We start from the raw sequence: 27,087 nt of genomic DNA on the forward strand, positions 1-27,087 counted from the left end.
CGAGTATATGTCACTCATTTGCTCCCTTTCTTTAAGGATTTTTAGGGTTAGATGAATTATATGTTTCATGTGTCCAGGATAATGCTTGCTACAATGAAGAATTTAAGTTTTACCTGGAGTAATTACTCATTATTGTTATTATTACTGCTACAAAGGACTTTGCCTTCTAGGGAGAAGGAATATATGCCTGTTGCATCCATTGCTGCTATGGAAACCACATAATGTGGGCAGCACGGGTCTCATGTGATATCTGAAGACGCAGGATTCTGACAGTTTTAAATCCTCAGGCTCAAAATTAGGAAAATGCAGAGCTGGTACCCAAACCAAGGTCCTATGGTCCCATCACCAGTGAGGGAGAGAGCAGGAGGAACGGAGTGGCTACTGGTGTTCCTTCAAGGTCCCCTGATGTCCACTAAGGCAGACAGCTCTCCTGTTGTGAAGCCAGATGAGGGATGACTGCGGGTCAGCTGTGGATACAGGTTCAGCTCCCTGTTTCCCCTCTGCCCCCTCCCCTTACTTGTTTTTTGGTGCATAAACAGAGTTATAGCCCAGGATGACATCACCTTCACCAGCTACCTTCCTACCTGGACCAACACCAGAGCCAGAGTTCCTCGCTTTCAAAAACCACTAGTGCAGAGTCCCGAGTTGTGGTTGGGGTAGTTGGGTGGTAAGTAATCTTACAAGGTCCCTGAGATCCACTCTAGCCCCTGAGGTCTATTTTGGCATGTAGCTCTCCTGTTGGTGAAGCCAGATGAGGGGCAGTGGGTGGTCATGCTCTGGAGATGTGTTTATGTCTCTACTTCCCTTCTGCTCACTCCCTTTATTTTATTTCTACCCAGAATATCAGGGTTTGCACCCCAGATGGAGATGCTTTTCCCCAGCTCAACATCTCTTTGGACCAGTTCCAAGTAAAGAGTGTGTGTTCCAGCAGAGATCTGCCACAACAGTTGCAGGAAACTTCCCTGTGTCATTCCTGTCTTCTGAAGTAAGTAGGGTTAATGTGAGAGCACTGACATGTAGATATGAAGACAGCTGCCTGAGGCTGTAAAGGAGGACCTGGCCTAACACACTGCTGATCACATAGCAGTCCTTTGATCTGCTCTCATCCACCCACAGACTATGCTTCACGTGTCATGCAGTGCTGTAGCTGCTGGGATGCTTCTTGAGGACCATACTGGACAAAATTCCACTTGTAGAATCATGTTTTGTGTTTTCATGAGAACACAGACAGTCAAGTTTGAGAACTGAGGTCACCGTCCATTTGCCCTGAGCAGATACAAGCAGGACAGAGGAGCCTGGCGAGCTGCAGTCCATGGGGTGTCAAAGAGTCAGACAATATGAAGTGACTCAGTAGAGAAGCCTGCACAGACAATGGAAGGTGGGGAGATTACATGTTGTACATGACTGACCCCAAATCCTCCATTTTCCTACTCCACTCCTTCCGGCCTGTCCTTACCATCTGCTGGTATGTAAACAGATCTGTCAGCATCCTTCTTTCCCTAGATGCCCTTTTGCAAGGCCACAAACATGAGCAGACTCTGCCTTTCTGCAGCCTCGCTCATTTTCCTGGACACCATTCTGGCCAGCATTCTGGGGGGATGAAACCAGCAACCAGGTCCAGAGTAAAGTCTCACTTTGAAGGAGGATCCTTAGAACAAACTTTTGGACTCTATGGGAGAAGGTGAGGGTGGGATAATCTGAGAGAATAGCGGATGCATGAGACAAGTGCTCAGGGCTGGTGCACTGGAATGACCCAGAGGGATGGGATACGGAGGGAGGTGGGAGGAGGGGTCAGGATGGGGAACACATGTAAATCCATGACTGATTCATGTCAATGTATTGCAAAAACAACTACAGTGTTGTAAAGTAATTAGCCTCCAACAAATAAAAATAAATGAAAGAAAAAAAAAAAAAAAAAAAAGAAAGAGGATCCTTGTGGCTGTAGTGTGGAGAGTGGCCTCTAGGGGGCGAAGGGCAGAGATAGAGGACTCTGGCAGGCTGCTGAATTGTCCAGGTGAGCCATGTTTTGAAGTGTGTATGCATATTGTTGCTTGGATTGATCTCAGTTCATTAGAATAACGTGAACAAGTTGCTCTGTTGAGACTTCATCACAAATCAGGATTCACTAAATCTTTAGGCATTTGTGATGTATTCACACTTCTAACCCTTGCCTCTCCTTGAGGTTTGGAAACAGGGAAAAGCAGAAGGTGAGAACTGAAACATACCTATGGCTGCTTCATGTTGATGATTGACAAAAAACAACAAAATTCTGTAAAGTAATTATCCTACCTATGATGAAAAAATATATAAATTAAGAAAAAGATAAAAAACTCAACCTCCCAATCAGGTGTTCATTACCCAGGCACACAACCTCCTTTCTAAGATTAGACTGCAGCTTTGCTGGTCACGTCCTGCACATCATAGAAGACTCTCTTGATGCTGTCATCTCTTAGGAAATTCAGTCATTTTAGGAGATCGGTAACAGGACTGGTTAGAAGACCAAATTAATACTTCTTGTATAAGTCAGAGTGTCAGTATTCCTTCAATATTCCTTTATTCCAGTGCCCATAGTGTAAACAAAGTAGACATAGCAGGAGGTTTTCCTCCATGCCCTTCTCCATTAAACCATGACAGCTTCGCCCTGTGTTTTTCGTAGTGGAGACTTTCAACTATACACTTGTACAGATCATAGTATTATAAACTGGTGGACCATTGTCCAGCTCCAGTTATGATCAAAATATGGAGAATATTCTTAATGTGTATCTTTTATTCTTGTTCCATTTGCAGCTAATCAGTGGAAACATGCCAATTCATGTATAAATATCAGTAATATATGCAATTATTTACAATATTATTCTGTTGATATGAAACTAACAACATGAATAATAATGTCCTGCAAAGCAGTATATGAAATGGCCTTTTCACATTCATACCCATACCACACTCTATCACAAAGGAACTGGTATTTTCTGTATTTTACCTTTTAGACCCAGCTGTAATGACCACCTTCATATTTCACTGAGAACCTCCCATCCCTATAGCCCTGTGGCCTGACATCTGCCTGGAGCCTCCATTCATGGGTCCCTACAAGGCCAAACTAAGCAGACACAGCTACAATGCCACATCCAGTTTCTGGCAGATTTTTGTACATGGTAGCTAAAATGTTAAGAACAAAGACTACAGTGGCGGCCTCGCTGTGTTAAGACCCCTGCTGGTACTCTCCTATCCTGGGTAAGACAGCAGGCAGGGGATAAGGAGGGGGGAAGGGCTGGGGAAAGAGTTGGAGCTCAGGAGGGTACACACTTCTCTAGACCACCCACAGTGACTATTTTCCTTGCTCTCTCCTGGGAGAAGGGGCTGCAGTATCCTTAGAAATCATGGGCTGAGCATGTCCTCCAGGGGCCAGCTTGGCAAAAAGTCAGTCCTAGAAGCACCATCCTGATAATCTGAGCTTACTCTCATGCTCCCCTTTCTTAGATGGGAAGAGTAAGTAAGCCAGCCACAGAGCAGGTCTGCCGTGCTGCTGTGTCACTTCCTTCTTGTTGGTCATTGTGATCCTGAGAGCGCTGTGGTTGCTCATTTCTAGGATGAGGTCCTAGAAATGTACACTTGGTCCTGTCCAGATACAAAGTGTCCAGGTCTGGGGCTTCAGAGGTTCAATCAGCAAGTTCCTCTATTTTTGCAAAGGCCATGGGAACTGAGCTCCCCTGAGATGCTGAAGTCCAAGGAGCACCCAGTTAGGGCTAAACTCTGGCTGCTTGTGAGAATATTCAGCCTTTCCCTCTTGCTTCTCAACACTACCTTCCTCAGCAGAAATCTGCCTCTTTCCTCTCCCATAGGACTACTTATATACTCCTGCCTCATGCAGTTGGCTCTAATCACCATGAGAACAAATCTTCCCTTGATCCCTAGAACTTTGCACAGTTCCACACCCATAGGATACAGTCCATAAATATTGAAGTTAGGATGGAAACAATGCGGGGGAAAAGCTCCTCATGACTGCAGTGAAAGTAGAGCCTGGGATGTGAATTCCTGACTCTTGCTGTAATCTTCTTCATCACTACATCCTCACCTTCATCCTCCACCCCACCAGCACCTTGAGAGCCTTGGGAACGTGGCAGCCTGGATGCTGCCACAGAGGCTGGGACCACCTCATTTCCTTATAAATGTGATTGCCACTCATGAAATCACATCCAAAAACTTGATGCATCACCTGTGTTAGTATCAAGAAGATTTGCCTGCGTGGTGTTTGTTTGTTTGTGTGTTAGTGAAATTGAAATATCTCGGAATACTTGAAAAACAGGCAAGTGTCTTCCTCCTGATTTTCAGCTGTTTGTCTTGCAGCAAGTCACTTTTCTGTAGCTGTAATTTGGTATCTTCATCTCTAATACAGGAATAATGATAGTTGATTGATAAGATTGTTAAGGAAGACCAAGCTATCTTTTTATCAACACTTCCTGAGAGCCCGCATGACAGGTCACAATTTTAAATGCCCTCCAGGACAAGTGAGTAATGTGAATGGAAGTATTTTGTGTGAGGTGGAGGCAGGTGGACCATGAGAAATGGTGGGTTTGTGGAAGTTTGAGAGAATGCTCCCCCTCTGAGAAGAGAGCCCCACAAGGATATGTCACTGGTTTGCTCCCTTTCTTTAAGGGTTTTTAGGATTAGATGAATTATATGTTTCATGTGTCTAGGATAAGTCCTGCTACAATGAAGAATTTAAGTTTTACCTAGAGTAATGCTACTACAAAGGACTTTGCCTTCTAGGGAGTAGGAATGCCTGTTGGATCCCTTGCTTCCACAGCAACCACATCATGTGGGCATCATCCGTCTCATGTGCCACCTGAAGACACAAGGTTCTGAGAGTTTTAAATCCTCAGGCACAAAGTTAGGAAAATGCAGAGCTGGTCCCCAAACCAAGATCCTATGGCCCCATCGTCAGTGACAGAGAGAACAGGAGGAATGCGGAGGCTCCCAGTGTTTTTCCAAGGTCCCCTGGTGTCCACTCAGGCAGACATCTCTCCTGTTGGTGAAACCAGATGAGAGATGACTGTTGGTCATGCTGTGGATGCAGGTTCAGTTCCCTTCTTCCCCTCTGCTCCTTCCCCTTACTTGCTTTTTGATGCATAAACAGAGTTGTAGCCCAGGATGACATCACCTTCACCAACTAAGCTCCTGCCTGGACCAATGTCAGGGCCAGGGTTCCTCGGTTCCAAAAACTACAGTGTAGAGTCCTGAGTTGTGGTTGAGGTAGATTGGTGGTAGGCAGTCTTCCAAGACCCAGAGATCTACTCTATCTTCTCTGAGGTCCACTCTGGCACATAGCTCTCCTGTTATGTGAAACCAGGCAAGGGGCAGTGGGTGTCATGCTTTGGAGACATATTATTCTTCTATTTCTATTCTGGCCGTGCCCTTTACTTTATTTCTATCCAGAATGTCAGGGTTTGTGGCCCAGATAGAGATGCTTTTCCCTGGCTGAACATCTCTTTGGACCAGTTCCAAGTAAATTGCTTGTGTGTTCCAGTAGAGGTGCTACCACAATGGTCGCAGGAAACTTACCTCTGTCATACTGGTCCTTTGAAATAAATGGGGTTAATGTGAGAGCACTGACATGTAGATATGAAGACAGCTGCATGAGGCTGTAAAGGAGGACCTGGCCTAACACACTGCTGATCGCCTAGCAGTCCTTTGATCTGCTCTCATCCACCCTCAGACCAACTTTCACGTGCCATGCAGTGCTCTAGGTGATGGGATGCTTCTTGAGTACCATATTGGACAAAATTCCACCCGTAGAAACATGTTTTATGTTTTCATGAGACCACAGACAGAGTCAAGTTTGAAGACTGAAGTCACTGTTCATTTGCCCTGAGCAGACACAAGCAGGACAGAGGAGCCTGGCAAGTTGCATCCTATGGGGTGTCAGAGTCAGACAATATGAAGTGACTCAGCAGACACAAAAACACAGGGAGAAGCAGGACAGTGGAAGGCAGGGAGATTACACATTGTACGTGACTGACCCCAAATCCTCCATTTCCACACTCCCCTTCTTCTGGCCTGTTCTTACCCATCTGCTGGGGTGTAAGCAGTTCTGTGAACATTCATTTTTTCATAGATGCCCTTCTGCAAGGTCACAAACATGAGCAGACTCTGTTTCTTTGCAGCCCTGCTCATTTTCCTGGACACCGTTCTGGTCAGCATTCTGGGGGATGAAACCAGCAACCAGCTCTGGGGTACATCCCAGCTCACTTCTCCCCTACAGACTGGAGGGGAAGGTGGTGAGTGCATGGAAGGGGTAGGAAGAGGGGTGTGGAGGATGCTGCCAGCCCTCTCTGGATTTCTTCTCGAAGTGAGCAGTTGAACTCCAGTACATTTTTGACTCTCAGAAAATATCAATATGTGTTCTGCTTTTAATAAAATTATCCCACCTCATTTTACAAAATCATGAATTTCATCTCTGAGACTGTCTATTCCTAGTCTCTACCTTGTCCCTAAATGTCATTTAGGATAGTTAAAATATCCATATTTGATCCTTGTCCTGGTTCATGCCCCAGGAATCCAGAAACTCTTGGAATTTATTGTCTTTCTCTAAGTACTGAAATCTGTGAAGGATCAGACCTTAGATAGTATCTGTGTACACCTGGACTCCAGAATGTGCCATCATATGATTAGAAGCTTAGAATTTTCAGTCCCCAATCTCTCTGGGGAAGAGAGAATGGATACTGAGTTCCACCAAGAATGGCCAAAGATTCAGTCAAACTGACCACTTCAAACTGCCAATTAAAACCCTTGAAGACTGCATTCAGAGACTTTCAGAGGGGTGATAACATCAATGGTTTAAGGGAGAAGTGTCCTGAGATGGCATGGACACTCAGAATTTCCTTCTCCCTATTTGCCTTATGCTTCTCCTCCGTTTTGCTATCTTGGAGTTTTATTTTATTCAGTGGGGAGTTTATATGAGAGGGGACCATAAGTAAAGGGTCCCCATTTCTGTGAGTGATCCTGATAACTTGTTCAGCATGGGAGTTGGGTCAAGCAATATCTGAATTAACAGTCAGTTGGTCATGGGTGTAAGTGACCCCAAGGCTCGTGATCAACACTTGGAAGTGTGGGTTGTCCTCAAGGATGGAGCCCTCACCATGTGGGGTCTGGGTCACCTCTGTGGATTTAGTGTCAAAACTGAATATACTGCTGGGTGCCCAATGGATGTAGGGGAACTGGATGCTGTTGGCAGAGACCCCACATATTTGTTGTCAGGGACAAAACCCAGACTCACTGTTTTCTTCCATTTGTGTCTTGGGTGAGATCCAGGGTAAGGGGACTATAATACCTTAAACAGAGTGTTTGGAACCCCTCAGTAGTTCTCTGCATTTTCAGAATTCCCGACAGAATCAGGGACTTGATTAAATGGGTTTTGCAGATTGTGTCTTGTTCTCATCCTACTACCTACATGCTGTGTGTCCTAGAATATTCCCATTTGCAGCTTTTTCATGAGAGCAGGGTCATCATGTTTTTGCAGATTTTTAAAAGGAATACCAGTCATGAGTACAAAGAATTTACACCTTTGTTGTCAGTTTTGTCCATTTTCCAGCAAAAATTTTCATCTGAAAGATTTGTCGACCTACCTATTTTTCTCTAATGATCATATCCCTGTGATGAAATTAATCAGATACTTGTAGGACAGCTGAGGGTCTTCTCGTCAGAGGCAACTGCAGGCAGAGCAAGAAATACAATACTTTGTTGAGTTTGCTCCTGGGGCCAAAATTGCTTTCCCCAGGCTGATATGATATTAGTCAAGACTCAATGCCCTTCCCCTTGCTCTTCTATCAGAGTATATTTTAATTTTCTATAATGAAATACATGACAGTTGCACTCATATTTATATATCTAGGCCTCATTATCATAGAGACTAATAGGATTTTTACTTTATCCACTCTCTTCAATGATGATACACTTGGCATGAATCCGAAGAAGGAGAGTCATTTACTTGAGAAATACTTATCGAAATGTATCTTTTTGATTCTGAGAGCATAGTTTTTTCGGGTAGGGAAACAACTATAAACAAAATATAGGAAAATAACATGCACACAATAATGGAGGGAAACACACAATAAAGAGTGGGGAAAATCCTATGCCAGGTTATGATGAGTGTTGTGAAGAAAGAGAGTGATGGGGGTAAAGGTGGATGGCAAGCATCAGAGAAATGCTCTGTGATAAGGAGGTTTTGATCAGCTCCTTCCAAAAAAGTGCCTGAAACTTTGTGCAGCAGCCAGGACCAGAGTGGCTGAGGCTGAGAGGGTTGAGGGGAAGGGGAGTGGAGGAGATGAGACAGAGAGGGTCTAGGGACAAGTCATGAAGAGGCTTGTAGAATTTAAAGAACCAGAATTTGACTCTTAGAAAGCTAGGGGGTCACTGAGGGACTGGTCATTGGAGCCATGGAATATGATTCACTTTGAAATAGGGCGCTTGTGACTGTAGTGTGGAGAGTGACCAGTAAACTCATGAATGGTTATAAACTCGTGGACCATTGTCTAGCTCCAGTCTTGATCAACATATGGAGAATATCCTTAATATGTATCCTTTATTCTTGTTCTATCCGCAGCTAATCATTGGCAACATGCCAATGCATATATAAATATTCAGTAATGATATGTAAATATTTACAATATTACCCCATTGATCCGAATCCTAACAACATTAGTAACAATGTCCTACAAAGCAGGATATGAAAGGGCCTTTTCACATTCACACCCCTGCACCCCTACCACTCTCTATTGCAAGCAAACTGGTATTTTCTTTAATTTTTAAAATTAATTTATTTGAATTGGAGGCTAATTAACTTTACAATATTGTGGTGACTTTTGCCACACATTTAAAAGAATCAGGCATGAGTGTACACATGTCCCCCCCCATCCTGAACCCCCTCCCACCTCCCTCCTCAACCCATCCCTCTGGGTTTTCACACCCCTGCACCCCTACCACTCTCAGTGCAAACAAATTGATATTTTCTGTTGTTTGCCTTTTAGACCCAGCTATAATGAACATTGTCCTATTTCATGGAGATCCCCCCATCCCTACAGCCCTGTGGCTTGACGTCTGTCTGGAACTACTGTACATAGGTCCCTACGAGGCCAAAAGAAGCAGACACTTCTACATTGCCAAGTCCAGGTTCTAGGAGACCTTTGTATATGGTAGCTAAACTGTTAAAATCAAAGACTACAGTGGGGGCTGGGCTGTGTTAAGGCCCCGAAAGGTGATACCCTATCTTGAGTAAGATAGCAGGCAGGGCATGGGGAGAGGGCAAGGGCTAGGGAAAAAGGTGGAGCTCAGGAGGACACACACTCCTCACAAACGCCCACAGTGACTACTCTCTTTGCTACCTCCCAGGAGAAGCTGTGGGCTGAGCAAGTCCTCCAGGGACCAGCTTGGCAAAAGTTCAGCCGTAGCAGCACTGTCATGGTAGTCTGAGCTTACTCTCATGCTCCCCTTTCTTAGATGGGAAGAGTAAGTCAGCTACCTCCAGAGCAGGTCAGTAGTGCTGCTGAGTCCCCCACCTTGGATTCAAAAATTCACTTCCTTCTTGGTGGTCATTGTGATCCTTAGAGGACTGTTGTTGCTCATTTTTAGGAAGGCCTAGGTCATATCCAGGTACACAGGGTCCAGGTTTGGGGCTTCAGAGATTCAATCTGCAAGTTCCTCTCTTTTGCAGAGGTCATGGAAACTGGTCTACCTTGAGAAGCTGAAGTCCAAGGAGTACCCGGTCAGGGCTGAGCTCTGATTGCTTGTGACAATATTCAGCCTTTTCCTCTTGCTTCTCAACTAAGCCCTTCTCAGCTGAAATCTATCTCTTTCCTCTCTCCCATATGAGTATTTACTTTACTTCTGTCTCAATTAGTTGGCTCTAAGCACCATGAGAGCAAGTCTTCTCATTATCCCTAGAACATTGCACAGCTCCAGGCACAAAGGATATAGTCCATGAATATTTTAGTGCAGATGGAAACAATGCAGGAGAAAATCTCCTCCAGTCTGAAGTGAAAGTGGAGCCTGAAATCTGAATTCCTGATTCTTGCTGTAATCTTCTTCGTCACTGCATCCTCACCTTCATCCTCCACCCCACCAGCACTTCGAGAGCCTTTGAAATGTGGCTGCCTGGATGCTGCCAGAGAGGCTAGGACCACCTCATATTCTTGTGAATATGATGTGACATTCATGAAGTCATGCCCAAAATCTTTGATGCATCATCTGTGTTAATACCAAATAGATTTGCTTGGGTGGTGTTCGTATGTTTGTTTGTTAGTGATTTTGAAATACCTGGTGACACTTGACAAACAGCCAAATGTCTTCCTCGTGATTTTCAGCTGTTTGTCCTCCAGAAAGTTACTTTTCTGTAGCTGTAATTCGGTATCTTCATCTCTGAAAAAGGAATAATGATAGTTGATTGATAAGATTGTTAAAGAAGAGCAAGCTATCTTTTTATCAACACTTCCTGTGAGCCCACATGACAGGTCACAATTTTAAATGCCCTCCAGGACAAGTGAGTAATGTGAATGGAAGTATTTTGTGTGAGGTGGAGGCAGGCGGGCCATACGAAACGGTGGGGCTTATGGAAATTGAAGAGAATGCTCCCCTCCTGAGAAGAGAGCCACTCTTGTTAGCTTAGTTCAGGGTTTTGAAAGTGTGGTCCCTTGAGCAGCACCTCCAGTGCATTGGAAACCTTGTTGATGCAGCTACTCAGGTCCTACCATGTGCTACTGAATCTAAAATCTGGGGATGAAGATCTCAAATCTGTGTTTGGCCAAATGGTTAAGGGATTCTGATGCTCACTCACATTGAGACCCATGGTCCTTATTAAATACCAGGACTGTGATGCCAGTTGGGTTACTTGTCCTGCATTGATAGAAATTTTTTAAATTAAATCTCCCATTTTATTGGCATAGAGCTGCTGGTAGTAGTCTCTTATGATCCTTTGTATTTCAGTGTTGTCTGTTGTGATCTCTCCATTGTGGAGATTTCTTAAAAAACTGGAAATAGAACTGCCATATGACCCAGTAATCCCACTTCTGGGCATACACACCAAGGAAACTATATCTGAAAGAGACACGTGCACCCCAATGTTCATTGCAGCACTGTTTATAATAGCCAGGACATGGAAGCAACCTAGATGCCCATGAGCAAACGAATGGATAAGGAAGCTGTGGTACATATACACCATGGAATATTACTCAGCCATTAAAAAGAATTCATTTGAATCAGTTCTAATGAGGTGGATGAAACTGGAGCCCATTATACAGAGTGAAGTAAGCCAGAAAGATAAAGACCAATACAGTATACTAATGCATATATATGGAATTTAGAAAGATGGTAACAATAACCCTATATGCAAAACAGAAAAAGAGACACAAATGTACAGAACAGACTTTTGGACTCTGTGGGTGAAGGCGAGGGTGGGATGTTTAGAGAGAACAGCATTGAAACATATATATTATCAAGGGTGAAACAGATCACCAGCCCAGGTTGGATGCATGAGACAAGTGCTCAGGGCTGGTGCACTGGGAAGACCCAGAGGGATGGGGTGGGGAGGGAGGTGTGAGGGGGAATCGGGATGGGGAATACATGTAAATCCATGGCTGATTCATGTCAATGTATGACAAAACCCACTGCAATGTTGTGAAGTAATCAGCCTCCAACTAATAAAAACAAATGGGAAAAAAAATAAATTAAATCTCCCACTGTGAAGTCTTATAAATGCCTAAAATTGTAAAGTCACCTCTGTGAGCTTATATTACATATAGTCTAGCCAGACGTGCAACCTCTAGTTTACGCTCCCTTTTAATCTTGGACATAATTTAAAAAAATATACCATGGGGCTCAAAAGTCAGGTACTCTGTATCATGTAGCAAGAAAGCAATCACATTACTTGGATGTGAAAGTACCTCTCCCATGGCACAGCATCTGAAATATCTAAAATCTTATCTCTGCCCCAGGTGCATTCCATCCATTTGAAGATGTGGCCTTAGATAGCATGGAATTGAAGATTGCCATTATTCAGATGGAGATACTGAGGAACAGAAGCAGAGATATGACCTGGGGTCCCAGAGGGTTGGCATCACTTGTCTTCATCCGGTGTACATCCACTGTTTGTTCCTGTCCTGCAATTTTTCTAAAGAGGCCTGCCTGCAGGGGTCAGCGAGGTTTCTAGTTAGAGACCACACTTACATGAGCAGGGAGCATGGAGGTGGAGTCAGAACTGGCCCATCAGGGGGCTAGCAGAACTGGGGGCCTCTAATTTTGACCAGAGTAAGGAGGACCGGGACAGGAGAACACTGGGAGAAAAAGACATACCGATGAGAGAGGAGAGGGGAGAAAAGAGGAATTTCTTTTGGGGAGAGTCTCAGCTACAATGTGGTCTCAGATGCAGACATTGAGGCAGGAAGAGAGGCAGGGCCAGAGCGCCTTCTGAACGTGAACCCTTGTTGTACCATCTGCAGGTTGTGTGTCCTGAGCAAGTGGCATTACCTCTCTGAGCCTCTCCTTTCTGTTTGACACTGTGGTATGAGAATCCCAGATATTGTAGAACTGACATGAGGCTAAATGAAATCATGCATGTGGAATGTCTCAGGAGAGAGGGACCCTCCACTCACAGTGGCTTCTTTTGTGAGTCACCCACTCCCGATGCACATGTGTACTAAGCCAGCTTGGTAGTGAGAGCTCCTGCCATTCTCAACCGTGCTCTATGTTTGTAACTACAAGTAATAAACACGAGTGACATTATTAGAGAAATGCAAATCAAAACCACAATGAGGTACCATTACTCGCCAGTCAGGATGGCTGCTATCCAAAAGTCTACAAGCAATAAATGCTGGAGAGGGTGTGGAGAAAAGGGAACCCTCTTACACTGTTGGTGGGAATGCAAACTAGTACAGCCGCTATGGAAAACAGTGTGGAGATTTCTTAAAAAACTGGAAATAGAACTGCCATATGACCCAGCAATCCCACTTCTGGGCATACACACTGAGGAAACCAGATCTGAAAGAGACACGTGCACCCCAATGTTCATCGCAGCACTGTTTATTATAGCCAGGACATGGAAGCAACCTAGATGCCCATCAGCAGACGAATGGATAAGGAAGCTGTGGTACATATACACCATGGAATATTACTCAGCCGTTAAAAAGAATTCATTTGAATCAGTCCTAATGAGATGGATGAGACTGGAGCCCCTTATACAGAGTGAAGTAAGCCAGAAAGATAAAGAACATTACAGCATACTAACACATATATATGGAATTTAGAAAGATGGTAACGATAACCCTATATGCAAAACAGAAAAAGAGACACAGAAATACAGAACAGACTTTTGAACTCTGTGGGAGAATGTGAGGGTGGGATATTTCAAAAGAACAGCATGTATACTATTTATGGTGAAACAGATCACCAGCCCAGGTGGGATGCATGAGACAAGTGCTCAGGCCTGGTGCACTGGGAAGACCCAGAGGAATCGGGTGGAGAGGGAGGTGGGAGGGGGGATCGGGATGGGGAATACGTGTAAATCTATGGCTGATTCATATCAATGTATGGCAAAAAAATTAAAAAAAAATTAAAAAAAATAAATAAACACGAGTGAGTGATGGGATGGTGGATGTGACTTGTGTGCACTCTAATTTACAGCTTGCAATGCAGCAGAACGCATGTGCATAGACTCTAAGTCAGATCGCTTGGCCCAAATCCTCTCTCAAAAAGCTATGATCTAAGCAAATTACTTTATTTCTTGTTATCTCAGGTACCTCTTCAGTAACACGCAGATATGTCAACAGTTTCTCCCCCTTTCTTTAAAGATTTCTTAGGATTAGATGAATTTTATGTTTCATGTGTCTAGGATAATGCCTGCTACAATGAAGGATTTAAATTTTAATTAGAGTAATTACTCATTACTGTTATTGTTACTACTACAAAGACTTTAACTTCTAGGGAGAAGGACTATATGCCTGTTGCATCCATTGCTTCCATGGCAACCACATGAGTGTGCAGCATGGATCTCAGGTAACACCTGAAGACACGGGATTCTGAGAGGCTTAAAACCTCAGGCACAAAGTTAGGAAAATGCAGAGCTGGTACCCAAACCGAGGTCCTATGTCTCCGTTGCCATTGAGGGAGAGAGCAGGAGGAAGGGGGTGGCTATTCGTGGTCTTCCAAGGCCCCCTGATATACACTCAGGCAGACAGCTCTTTCCTGTTGGTGAAACCAGATGAGGGATGACTGTTGGTACAAGTTCAGCTCCCTGCTTCCCCTAGTCCACAGAAATTAAAAGATGTGGGCTTCTGTGAGTTGAATTTGGGGAGGGTTTCAGAAAGCTGGCTTTGTCTGGATGGATGATGTTTAGGAAGTGGAGTAGTTCTCTGAGTATCTTAATCTTACCTTTAAGAAGGAAAGACTAGATAGAGGTTTGAGCTGTACTGGCCAAGAAATAACACTCACACAAGATAAGTGTTTGATCATATCAGTGATTGGTGTAATGTAGCTCCTTTGTTCAGTGCTCAAGCATGATTATCCAATATCCTATTTTTGTCTAGAACTTTCACCAACCCAGTATGGTCTCATCTGATGTTGAAGCATTGTAAAATGTTTATGTTGAGCAGGAGAACAAAAGGGCTGTTGGTGGTACCAGCTCAGGTCTTGGAACTCAGAGGTTGCTTTTCTCTTTCTCTATCAATCTCAAAGGATCGTGATGAGAGTGAAAGAGATGTATTTGTTAAATGCTTGTTCAAATGTTAGCAGAGTAACCATTTGATGAATGTCAGATACGATAATAGTGATAGTAATACCAGATTGTGCTGTTGTTCAGACACCCAGGCATGTCCCACTCCTTGCAACTCCATGGAGAGCAGCATGCCAGGCCTCCCTGTCCCTCACAATCACCCGAATTTGCCCAAGTTTATGTCCATTGCATCGGTGATGCCATCCAGTCATCTCTTCCCCTGACACCTCTTCTCCTTCTGCCCTCAATCTTTTTCCAGCATCAGGGACTTTTCGAATGAGTTGGCTGTTCACATCAGATGATCAAAATACTGGAGCTTCAGCTTCAGCATCAGACCTTCCAATGAGTATTCAGGGTTCATTTCCCTTAAGATTGACTAGTTTGATCTTTTTGCTGTCCAAGGGACTTCAGGAGTGTTCTCCAGAACCACAGTTCCAAAGCATCAATTCTTCGGCACTCTGCCTTCTTTCTGGTCCAGATCTCACAAGCATATGTGACCAATGAGACCATAGACTTGACTATATGGAACTTTTTTGCAGAGTGATGTCTCCAGTTTTCAACACACTATCTAGGTTTGTCATAACTTTGCTAAAAAGAAGTAATCTTCTGATTTCACACCTGCAGTCACCAACCACAGTGATTTTAGAGCCTAATTAGGGGAAACCTGTCACTACTTAACACCTTTTACCCTTCTATTTGCCATGAAATAATGGGGCCAGATTCCATGGTCTTAGCTTTTTAACTATTTAGTTGATGAAACCAGATGAGGGATGACTGTGGGTCATGCTGTGGATACATGTTCAGCTCCCTGCTTCTCCTCAGCCTCTTCCTTTATTAGTTTTTCGATGCATAAACAGGGTTAGAGCCCAGGACAACATCACCTTCACCAGCTAAGTTCCTGCCTGGACAAATGCCTGGTAAAGTGCAAGTGTCCATCCATGGGAGAAGTTGTGGCAATGGTTTTAGGAAGGTGACCTGTGTCACACCTGTCATCTGAGGTAGGTGAGGGGGGTCAGGGTATTGAGGTCCAGGTGAGATGACTCATGCAGAAGGCTGAAATGGAGAATCTGGGCTAACACGTTGCTAGTCACTTATCTGTCTTCTGATCTACTCTCATCCATTTACGTATCATCCATCACATGCCAGGCACTGCTCTAGGGGCTGGGATGCTCCCTCCATCTGTCTGATCACAATCTGTGTTTACATGAGACCCACAGGCATCATCAAGTCTGAGAAGTGTTCTTACTGAATATTTGAGCCCTGCAGACAGAAGCAGGAGGCATGGTTAGGTAGGCAGATTACGCAATAAACAGGACTGACCCAGCTCCTCCCCTTGCCCACTCCCCTCCCCATCACCTGATCCCACCCCTCAGCCAGGATATTAAAGCTCAGTGCATCCCCAGCATCCTCAGGAGCCCTCCTGCAAGGCCACCAAGATGAGACGGCTCTGCCTCTCCGCAGCCCTTCTCTTCCTCCTGGTTATCCTGGTGGACAGCATCCCGGTGAATATACACCATATCCAGGATGAAGGTAGGTCCAGCCTCACCTCTCTTCTACAGCTTCTAGGAAAATGATGGAAGTCCATGAAAGTGGGTGGGGCAGGTGTGGATTGGGTGTTGCCAACCCTCTCTGGATTTCTCCTGTCATGCTGGCCAGGAATTTTGTTTGTTTCTTTGGTTTTGGCAGCACTGGTCTTCCTCCCTATTCAAGGATATTCTCTAGTTCCGGAGTCTACTCTCTGGTTGCAGAGTGTGGAATCTTGTTGGGGTGGTTTCTCTTGTTGTAGATCAGGGGCTCTAGGCATCTGGGCTCAGTAGTTGCAGTTCATCTTCTTAGTTGCCGCAAGGCAAGTGGAATCTTCACAACCAGGGATAGAACCCAAGTCCTGTGCATTAGCATGTGGATTCTTTTCTATTGGACTACAAGGGAAGTCTTTAGTTGCAGACTTTTAACTCCACTGACATCATGACTCTCATGAGGATATTTATTAAAATATATATATATATATATATATATATATATATCTATGTCTCAAAATTCTGCCAGATCAGGAACCCTATTTCTGAGAATCTCTATTCTTGTTCCCGGCCATGTCCCTGAACCTCACTGTAGTTCAGTAATAAAAGTAAGTAAAGTGAAAGTCGTTCAGTCGTATCCAACTCTTTTCGACCCCATGAACTCTATCATCCATGGAATTTTCCAGGCCAGAATACTGGAATGGGATCCCTTTGCCTTCTACAGGGGATCTTTCAAACACAGGGATTGAATCCAGGTCTCCCACATTTCTGGTGGATTCTTTACCAGCTGAGCCACCAGGGAAGCCCTGTATAGTAATAAAAAGCTTAAAATTTGAACCATCTCTTAGCTAATGGCCCAGGTCTCCTAAAACTCTTGCAGTTTCCTTACTTTAGATGTTATGAGATGAGTAACAAAAGGCAACTCAAGGTAACCTTGAGGTGTGGTTTGTGTCCAAGAAACCACAAGAACCCATTTAACGTTTACAGTTTTCAACAACTGTCATTCCAGCACCTCTGAGGAGAAGGGAGGGAACTGAAAGTGAGATCAATCACCAATGGCTTATCCCACCAATGTGCCTATTTAGTGATCCCTAGGAAGAAAGACATAAAAACTGGGCTCAGAGAGCTTGTGGGTTGGTGAATAAAGGAAGTTGAAGTGAGGGTGCTATGCTCACTAGGGCACAGAGGCTGGGGACACCTCCCACTCCCTTTGCCTTACACATCTCTTCCATTTTGCTGCCTCGAGTTATATTTTGTACATTAATCTGGGAATAGTAAGCAATGGTTTCCTGAAGTTCAGCCACCGGATCTACTGAGTTGTTGAATTTTGAAGTTGGGGTCATAGACCTGCCTGCCCCCCCTTTTAGTTATTTGGTCTCAAGCATGATAGACTCGTGACCTCATGGCTGCCATCTGAACTGAGGAGAGTCTTGAGCCAACCTCAACCTTCAGAATCTGCAGTAACTCCATTGATGCCCATCAGAAGTAAATGGATTTGTTGAACACCCAGTGGGTGTTTGGGTAATTGGTTGCTGTTGATAGAGATACCACATATTTGGTGTGAGGGAAAAACCCAGAATCACTCTCCCCTGTGATTGGCGGTTCAGGTGATGCTTCAAAGAGGGGGAGTAATGGAAATACATATTGCACCCATAAATTGTTTCCACTTATCTGTATTTTCAGAGTTCCTGGGATAATCAAGGACTGTATCAAATAGGTTGTAACATGCCAGAATCTTGTCCTGGCCCTGAAACACACATGCCATGTCCTGGGGCAAGTAATCTGTAATTTTCTCATCAGAACAGGGGATACATGTTACATGGCTTTTTAAAAAGATCACTAGTGATGAATATAAAAATTGAATCACATTTCGTGGTGAATTTTGTGCATGTTCCGCCAAGATGTGTTACTCTAAAAAAATTTCTTTAACTACCTAGTTTAGGAAACAAAGAATATTTATGTGTCAAATAATGAGTATTCTTCTATCTGAAAAATAATCAGAAAAACCTGGGATGAATGTTCTGCAGGAAATGTAAGAAACAACCTTTTATGGGTTGACTCCTGATACCAAAGCTGAGATATTATTAGGAAAGTCTCCAGGCCCTTTCCCATGTTCCCTTTTGAATATTGTTTATTATCCATATGTTCTCCCTCCTTTGTACATTGTTGACTACTATTTTATTATCCATATTTGATACTTGTTTTAGTTCATAGACCAGGCATCCTAAAACTCTTGGAATTTACTGTCTTTCATAGGTCTGGAGACAAGCCATACACGGGAACTTGAGAAGCGTTCAGTAGTAAATGTGGTTAAAAGTATCCTCGGCGGTGTGATTACAGGTTTGATCTTTCTGCACCTCTGGGAAAAGGACAGGGCACTGAGATTGGGAACAGTCTCCACTGGCCAATGATTCAAGCAAAATACCTGTTTGGTGAAACCTCAAGAAGAATCCAGAAATGTGGGGCATTAGAGAGCTTCTGAGCTGTTAAAAGAGGGAGGGTGGTGATGTGAGGGTCCTGTGTTCTCTAGGACATGGAGCTCCCCACAACTGTACTTCCATGTTGCCTTGCACATCCACTCATTTGGGTGTGCCTAGAATTATCCTTAATAACAAGGTGCGATCCCTATGTGGGTGGTCTTCCTGAGTTTGGTCATCAGATTAACTGAGCTATTGAACATGGAGGTGGGGTAATAGAACTTCCCAGTTTTAAACACTTTGTCAAATCATGAGCAATGGGCCCACATGGCTGGCATCCGAAGTGAGGACAGTTCTGGGACCTTAACATGCAGAATGTATGTTAACTCCCCCGATTTCCTATCCGAATTAAATTGCCTTGTTGCACACCCAGTGGGTGTTTGGGGAATTGGGTGTTGTTTCGAGAGACACCACATATTTAGTGTCAAGGAAACCCAGCCCACTCTCCCTTGTGCTTTGGGAGCTCAGGTGAGTGCCGGGCCAGGGGAGTAATGAAAGTGGGACACTGTACCCAGAGCTGTTACCAGTTATCAGTATTTTCAGAGTTCCCTTCAGAATAGGAGAGTGTATCAGTTGGGTTGTGACAGGGTGTATCTTGTTTGGACTCTGTCACCCTCATGCCATGTGTCCCCCAGGAGGTCATCTATAGTCCTCATCTGAACAGCAGATAAGTGCTGCATGACTTCTTGGAACATTTTACGAGTCATAAATATAAACAGCTTATTCAAATATCATGGCCATGTTTGGTCATTTTATACCAGGATATGTTCATGAACAGTTTCTCTACCTGTTTACTAGGGTTCGAAAGAAAGAATACTTATGGGTCAAGTAAGGATTATCCCTTTATTTAAAATTTAATCACACAGACCTGGATCACTGAGAAGAGGAAATGCTGGGAAAGCATGAAACCCACTCTTTGTGTGGTTGGCTCATGGGACCAAGGCTTGTACAATATTAGCAAATTCTCCAGGCCTTTTTCTTTGTCCCATTTGAATATCATTTTATTTTTCATATTTGAATGTTGTCCTGGCTCATAGTCCAATATTCCTGAAATTTTTGAAATCTCTGTCTTTCACAGGTACTAAGATTGTCGGAAATGGAGCCAGTATACTAACAGGATTGGCTGAAATAATCAACAAAGCACTTAAAGGTTAGGACTCTGCACCTCTGGGGAGAGAAAAGGGCACTGAGACTGAAATCAGTCACCACTGGCTGATGCTTCAACCCATATGACTATTGACTGAAACTTCATATAAATCCATAAATATTGGCTCAGAGAGCTTATGAAGTGGGAGGAAATGGTTGTGAGGTGATGGTGCTCTACTCAGGAGGCTGTGGACACTCTGTCCAACACCATTCCTCCCGTGCCATAAAGATCTCCATTTCACTGTTTCTGAGATTTTTCCTGGACATTAACCTGAGAACAGTGATTAAGAGTTTTCCTGAGTATGGGGGCTGGTTCGATTGAGTTTTTGAGCACAGAGGTAGAGTCATGGAAATTTCAGGTTTAAGTCACTTGGTCAGGAAGATGATAATTTGAGAAGACATGGTGGGCATCTGAAGTGAAGGCAGTCTTGCTATCCCAAAGTGTGTCATTGGCAGTAACTCCACAGATATGGTATCAGAAATCAATTGAGAGTGGGCGGCCACTGGGTGTTGGGAATTGGATGGTTGGTGGAAAAACCACGTATTTCGTGTCAGGAAAAAACCCAGACTCACCCTCTCCTATGATGTGAGGGCTCAGGTGAGGCTTGGGGAGAGGTGAGTAGTGAAAGTAAGACCCAGGACCTGGAAACTCTCCCCAGTTCTCTGTATTGTTGAGTTCCTGGACAATTTATAGTGTATCAAATGGGTTGTGACATGACAGTATCTTGTCCTGACCAGGCAACCCACATGCTTTTGTCCTGGTGCAAGTCATCAGCAGTTTCCTCATCTGAACAGGGGAAACATGTTACATGAGTTCTTAGAACAGATGACGAGTTGTGAATAGAAAGACTTTATTCATGTGTCATGACCAGATTTGTCCATTTCCTACTACAAAGTGTTAATCTGAAAAAAAATTTCTCTACCTACTTGCTGTGGCCAAGTAATAATATACCTTTGGCAAATAATGTTTATTACTGTATTATTCTTAAGATAATCAGAAGATGTTGAGCCATGGAGGAGGGCAACTGAAGGGAAAGGAAGAAATACAGCCCTTGTGGGGTAGCATGTGGGAGGAAGGCTGATACAAAATACTGAAAGTTTCCAGGCCCTTTCCCTTGTTATCTTTTGACTGATATTATCTTATCTGTTTGTTCCTTTTCTTGTTTCATGGACCAGGTCTCCTGAAACTCTTGAAATTTCCTCTCTTTCATAGGTCAGGTGATGATTTCTGGAATACAATTTGATAACCATAAACAAGAGGAACTGGCAACACTGGAGATTGAATACTCAACACTCAGTGAGGAGATTAAAGGTTTGTAGTGTCTGAACCTCCCGAAGAGGGAAGGGCACTGAGATTGGATCAATGATCAAAGACCAATGATTTAATCAATAAGTATATTTTTTGAAACTTCAACAATCCATAAACATTTCATGGTGAATTTTGCGCATGTTCTGACAAGAGGTATTAATCTAAAAAATTTCTTTACCTACTTACTTTGGGCCACAAAGAATCTTTGGGTGTCAAATAATGACTATTTCTCTATCATGAAAAATAATTAGAGCAAGCTGGGATGAATGTTCTGCAGGGAATATAAGAAAGAGCCCTGTGTAGGTTGACTTCTGATACCAGAACTGAGGCATTATTAGGAAAGTCTGCAGGCCCATCCCCACATTCTCTTTTGACTATTGCATGTTATCCATGTTGTTCCCTCATTTGTCCATTGTTGATGACTATACTTTTATCCATGTGTGATCATTGTTTTAGTTTATGTACCAGGCCTCCTGGAACTCTTGGATTTACTGTCTTTCCTAGGTGTGGAGACAAGCCATAAACAGGGCCTTGAGAAGCGCTCAGTCCTACCTGTGGTTAAAGGCATCCTCGGCGGTGTGCTTAAAGGTTTGTTCTTCTTGCACCTCTGGGGAGAGGACAGGGCACTGAGACTGGGAACAGTGCCCACTGGCCTGTGATTCAATCAAAACACCTGTTTAGTGAAACCTCAAGAAGAATCCACAATTGTGGGCTTTCAGAGAGCTTCTGGGCTGTTAAAAGAGGGAGGGTGGTGATGTGAGGGTCCTGTGTTCTCTAGGACATGGAGCTCCCCAGAACTCTACTTCCACGTTGCCTTGCACATCTACTCATTTGGGTGTGCCTAGAATTATCCTTAATAACAGGTGCAATCTCTATGTGAGTGGTCTTCCTGAGTTTGGTCATCAGATTAACTGAGTTATTGAACATGGAGGTGGGGTAATGGAACTTCCCAGTTTTAGACACTTTGTCAAATCACGAGGAATGGTCGCATTGGCTGACTCCTGAACTCGGGACAATTCTGCGACTCAACATGCAGACTGTATGTTAATTCCCCCAATTTCCACTCCAAATTAAATTGCGTTGTTGCACACCCCATGGGTATTTGGGTAACAGTATGTTGTTTCGAGAGACACCACATATTTGGTGTCAAGGAAACCCAGCTCACTCTCCCTTGTGCTTTGGGAGCTCAGGTGAGTGCTGGGCCAGGGGAGTAAAAAAAGTAGGACACTGCACCCAGAAGCTGTTACCAGTAATTGTTATATTCAGAGTTCCAGGCAGAATAGGATAGTATATCATGTGGGTTGTGACAGGCTATATCTTGCTTGGACCCTGTCACCTCATTCCATGTGTCCTCCAGCAAGTCATGTATAGTCCTCATCTGAACAGCAGATAAGTGCTTCATGAGTTCTTTGAAGATATTACGAGTCATAAATAGAAACAGCTTATTTACATTTCATGGCCATGTTTGGTCATGAAAAAGTAAATGTTCATGAAGAATTTCTGTACCTACTTACTTGAGGCCAGAAAGAATGAATATTTATGGGAGAAGTAATGATTATTCCTCTGTTTAAAATGAATCACACAGGCCTGGAGCACAGAGAAGAGCAACTGCCGGGAAAGCATGAAACACAAGCCTTGTGTGGTTGGTTCATGGGACCAAGGCTTGTACAACATTAGAAAATTCTCCATGCCTTCCCTCTGTCTTACCGTTTCCTATCGTTTTATTTTTCGTACGTGAACATTGTCCTGGTTCATGGTACAATATTCCTGAACTGTTTTGTCTTCCATAGGTGCCAAGATTTTCGGAAAGGGAGCCAGTATACTAACAGGATTGGCTGAAATAGTCAACAAAGCACTTAAAGGTTAGGACTTTCTGCACCTCTGGGGCGAGAGGAGGGCACTGAGACTGAGGTCAGTCACCACTGGCTGGTGATTCAATACATACGACTCTTGGGAGAAACCTCAATAAAAATCTATAAATATTGGCTCTGAGAGCTTATAAGGTGGCGCTAAACGGTGATGGGTTGAGGGTGCTGTGCTCAGGAGGGCATGGAGGCTGCATCCAACTCCACTACACCCAGCCCTAAAGATCTCCTCCATTTCACTGTTTCTGAGTTTTTTCCTGTATGTTACCCTTAGAACAGTGATTAAGAGTTTTCCTGAGTTTGTTCACTGGTTTGAGTGAGCTTTTGAACATGGAGGTAGAGTGGAAAATTCAAGTTTTAGTCACTTGTTCAGAAACATGATAACCCGAGAACACGTGGCTGGCATCTGAAGTCTGGGAGGTCTCGATGCCTCAACCTGTGGCATCAGCACTAACTCCACAGATGTGGTCTCAGAGGTCAATGGACACTGGGTGCCCCGCTGGGTGAGGGGAATTGGATTGTTGTTGGAAAAACCACATACTTGGTGTCAGGAAAAAACCCAGACTCACCCTGCCCTGTGATTTGGTGGTTCAGGTGAGGATTGGGGAGAGGTGAGTAGTGAAAGTCAGCCCCTGGACCTGGAAACTCTACCCAGTTTTCTGTATTGTCCAGTTCCTAGCCAATCAATAGTGTATCAAGTGGGTTGTAACATTATCGTATGTTGTCTTGACCAGGCAACCCACTTGCTTATTCCTGGCCAAGTCATCAGCAGTTTCCTCATATGAATAGGGGAAATATGTTACATGAGTTCTTAGAACAGATGACCAGTTATGAAAGGAAAGTGTTTATTCATGTCTCACGACCTGATATGTCCATTTTCCAACACAATGCCTTAAGCTGAAAAAAAAAATTCTCTATCTACTTTCTTTGGCCAAGTAAAAAATTTCTTTATCTAATAGTGTTTATTCCTGTATTATTAAGAGTAGTCCAAAGATCCGAGCCATGAGGGCTGCAGCTGAAGGGAAAGCAAGAAACACAGCCCTTGTGGGGTGGCCTGTGGGAGCAAGGCTGACCCAATATCAGGAAAGTTTCCAGGCCCTTTCCCTTGTTGTTTTTTGACTGGTGTTATCTTATTCATGTTTGTTCCTTTTCTTGTTTCACGGACCAGGTCTCCTAAAACTCTAAATTACTCTCTTTCATAGGTCAAGTAATGATTTCTGGGATACAATTCGATAACCATACGCCAGAGGAACTGCCAACACTCCAGATTGAATACTCAACACTCGGTGAGGAGAATAAAGGTTTGTATTTTCGGCACCTTGGGGAAGAGGGAAGGCCCCTTAGATTCAGATCAATGACCAAGGATCAATGATTCAATCAACAAGCCTGTTTGTTGAAAACTCAACAGTGCATAAATATTTCATGGTGAATTTAGTGCATGTTCTGCCAATATGTATTCATCTAAAAAATTTCTTTACGTAGTTACATTGGGGCACAAGGAATATTTAGGTGTCAAATAATGAGTATTCCTCTATCATGAAAAATAATTGGAAGAAGCTGGGATGAATGCTCTGCAGGGGATGTAAGAAAGAGCCCTGTGCAGGTTGCCTCCAAATATCAAAGCTGTGACATTATTAGGAAAGTTTCCAGGCACTTTCCCATATTCCCTTTTCACTATTGTGTATTTTCCACTGTTGTTCCCTCATTTGTCCACTGTTGACGAAGATTTTATTATCCATATTTGATTGTTGTTTTAGTTCATGGCCAGGACTCCTGAAACTCTTAAAATTTACTGTCTTTCCTAGGTGTGGAGACAAGCCATAAACAGGGCCTTGAGAAGCGTTCAGTAAAAAAAGTGATTAAAAGTGTCCTCGGTGGTGTGATTAAAGGTTTGTTCTTCCTGCACCTCTGGGGAGAGGACAGGGCACTGAGACTGGGAACAGTGCCCACTGGCCCATGATTCAGTCAAAACACCTGTTTATTGAAAGCTCAGGAAGATTCCACAAAGGTGGGCTTTCAGAGAGCTTCTGGGCTGTTAAAACAGGGAGGGTGGTGATGTGAGGGTTGTGTGTTCTCTAGGACATGGGGGCTCCCCACAACTGCACCTCCATGTTGCCTTGCACATCTACTCATTTTGGTGTGCCTAGAATTATCCTGAATAACAGGTGCGATCCCTATGTGAGTGGTCTTCCTGAGTTTGGTCATTAGATTACCTGAGCTATTGAATATGGAGGTGGGGTAATGGAACTTCCCAGTTTTAGACACTTTGTCAAACCATGAGGGATGGGTGCACATGGCTGGCATCTGAAGTGAGGACAGTTCTGAGACCTCAACATGCAGAATGTATATTCACTCCCCCGATTTCCTCTCTGAATTAAATTGCCTGGTTGCACACCCAGGGGGTGTTTGCGGAATTGGATGTTGTTTCTAGAGACACCACATATTTGGTGTCAAGGAAACCCAGCCCACTCTCCCTTGTCCTTTGTGAGCTCGTGTGAGTGCTGGTCCAGGGAGTAATCAAAGTGGTACACTGCACCCAGAAGCCGTTACCAATTATCAGTATTTTCAGAGTTCCCTTCAGAATAGGAGAGTGTATCAAGTGGGTTGTGACAGCACGTATCTTGTTCGAACCCTGTCACCCTCATGCCATGTGTCCTCTGGGAAGTCATCCACCGTACTCATCTGAAGAGCACATAAGCGCTGCATGAGTTCTTGGAACATAATGCCAGTCATAAATAAATAGCTTATTCACATTTCATGGCCATATTTGATCATTTTGCACCAGGAAATGTTCATGAAAGATTTCTGTACCTACTTACTTGGGGCCAGAGAAAAAGAATATTTATGGCTCAAATGATGGTTATTCCTCTGTTTAAAAATTAATCACAGAGACCTGGAACACTGAGAGGAGCAGCTGCTGGGAAAGCATGAAACCCAGGCCTTGTGTGGTTGGTTCATGGGACCAAGGATTTTACAATATTAGAAAATTCCGCTGGCCTTTCCTTTTCTCACTTTTCCCTATCATTTAATTTTTCATATGTGAACATTGTCCTGGTTCATGTTCCAATATTCCTGAAATTTTTGAAATTTTTGTCTTTCATAGGTTCCAAGATTGTCGGGAACGGAGCCACTATACTAGGAGGACTGGCTAAAATACTCAACAAAACACTTAAAGGTTAGGACTTTCTGCACCCCTGGAGAGAGAGGAGGGCACTGATACTGAGATCAGTCACCAGTGGCTGACGATTGAATACATATTGAACTGTTAGTGAAACCTCAATAAAACTCAATATATATTGGCTCAGAGAACTTATGAGGGGGAAGAAACGGTCATGAGTTGAAGGTGCTCTGCTCAGAAAGGCATGGAGGCTCCGACCATCTCCCCTCCTCCCGTGCACTAAAGATCTCCTCGTATTCATTGTTTCTGAGATTTTTCCTGTAATGTACACTGAGAGCAGTGATTAAGAGTTTTCCTGAGTTTGGTCGCTGGTTCGATTGAGTTTTTGAGCATGGAGGTGGAGTCGTGGAAATTTCAAGTTTCAGTCATTTGGTCAGAAACATGATAACTCAAGAGGACATGGCTAGCATCTGAAGTCAGGGTCGTCTCCCTACATCAACCTGTGGCATTGGCCCGAACTCCACAGATGGTATCAGAAGAAAGTGGACTTTAGACAGCATGATGGGAGCTGGGACTTGGATGGTTGTTGGTAAAACCATGTATTCAGTGTTAGGAAAAAACCCAGGGTCACCCACCATTGTGATGTGGTGACTCAGGTGAGGCTTGAGGATAGGTGAGTTAGGAAAGTAAAACCCTGAACCCGGAAACTCTCTTCAGTTCTCAGAATTGTCCAGTTCCTGGCCAAGCAATAGTGTATCAAATGCGTTGTGACGTGACAGTATCGTGTCCTGACCAAGCCACCCGAATGTGTGTGCTGGTGCAAGTCATCTGCAGTTTCCTCATCTGAACAGGGAAACCTGTTACATGAGTTCTTAGAACAGATGAGGCATTATAAATAGAAAC

The 27,087-nt window shown here is 43.8% G+C and overlaps 1 protein-coding gene across 1 annotated transcript in view; it reads left to right on the forward strand.

Moving 5' to 3' along the window:
• Window positions 1-16,188: 16,188 nt before the first annotated feature.
• The window catches only part of LOC122681120, a 35,977-nt gene continuing 25,078 nt past the window's right edge, over window positions 16,189-27,087 (forward strand). The window contains 7 exon segments of the mRNA XM_043882835.1: window positions 16,189-16,282; window positions 21,106-21,204; window positions 21,706-21,789; window positions 22,992-23,063; window positions 24,269-24,367; window positions 24,872-24,955; window positions 26,170-26,241. Coding sequence (XP_043738770.1) covers window positions 16,189-16,282; window positions 21,106-21,204; window positions 21,706-21,789; window positions 22,992-23,063; window positions 24,269-24,367; window positions 24,872-24,955; window positions 26,170-26,241 — 604 coding nt within the window.

Source organism: Cervus elaphus, chromosome 23 (genome assembly GCF_910594005.1).
Source record: "Cervus elaphus chromosome 23, mCerEla1.1, whole genome shotgun sequence".
Classification (NCBI taxonomy): Eukaryota; Metazoa; Chordata; class Mammalia; order Artiodactyla; family Cervidae; genus Cervus; species Cervus elaphus.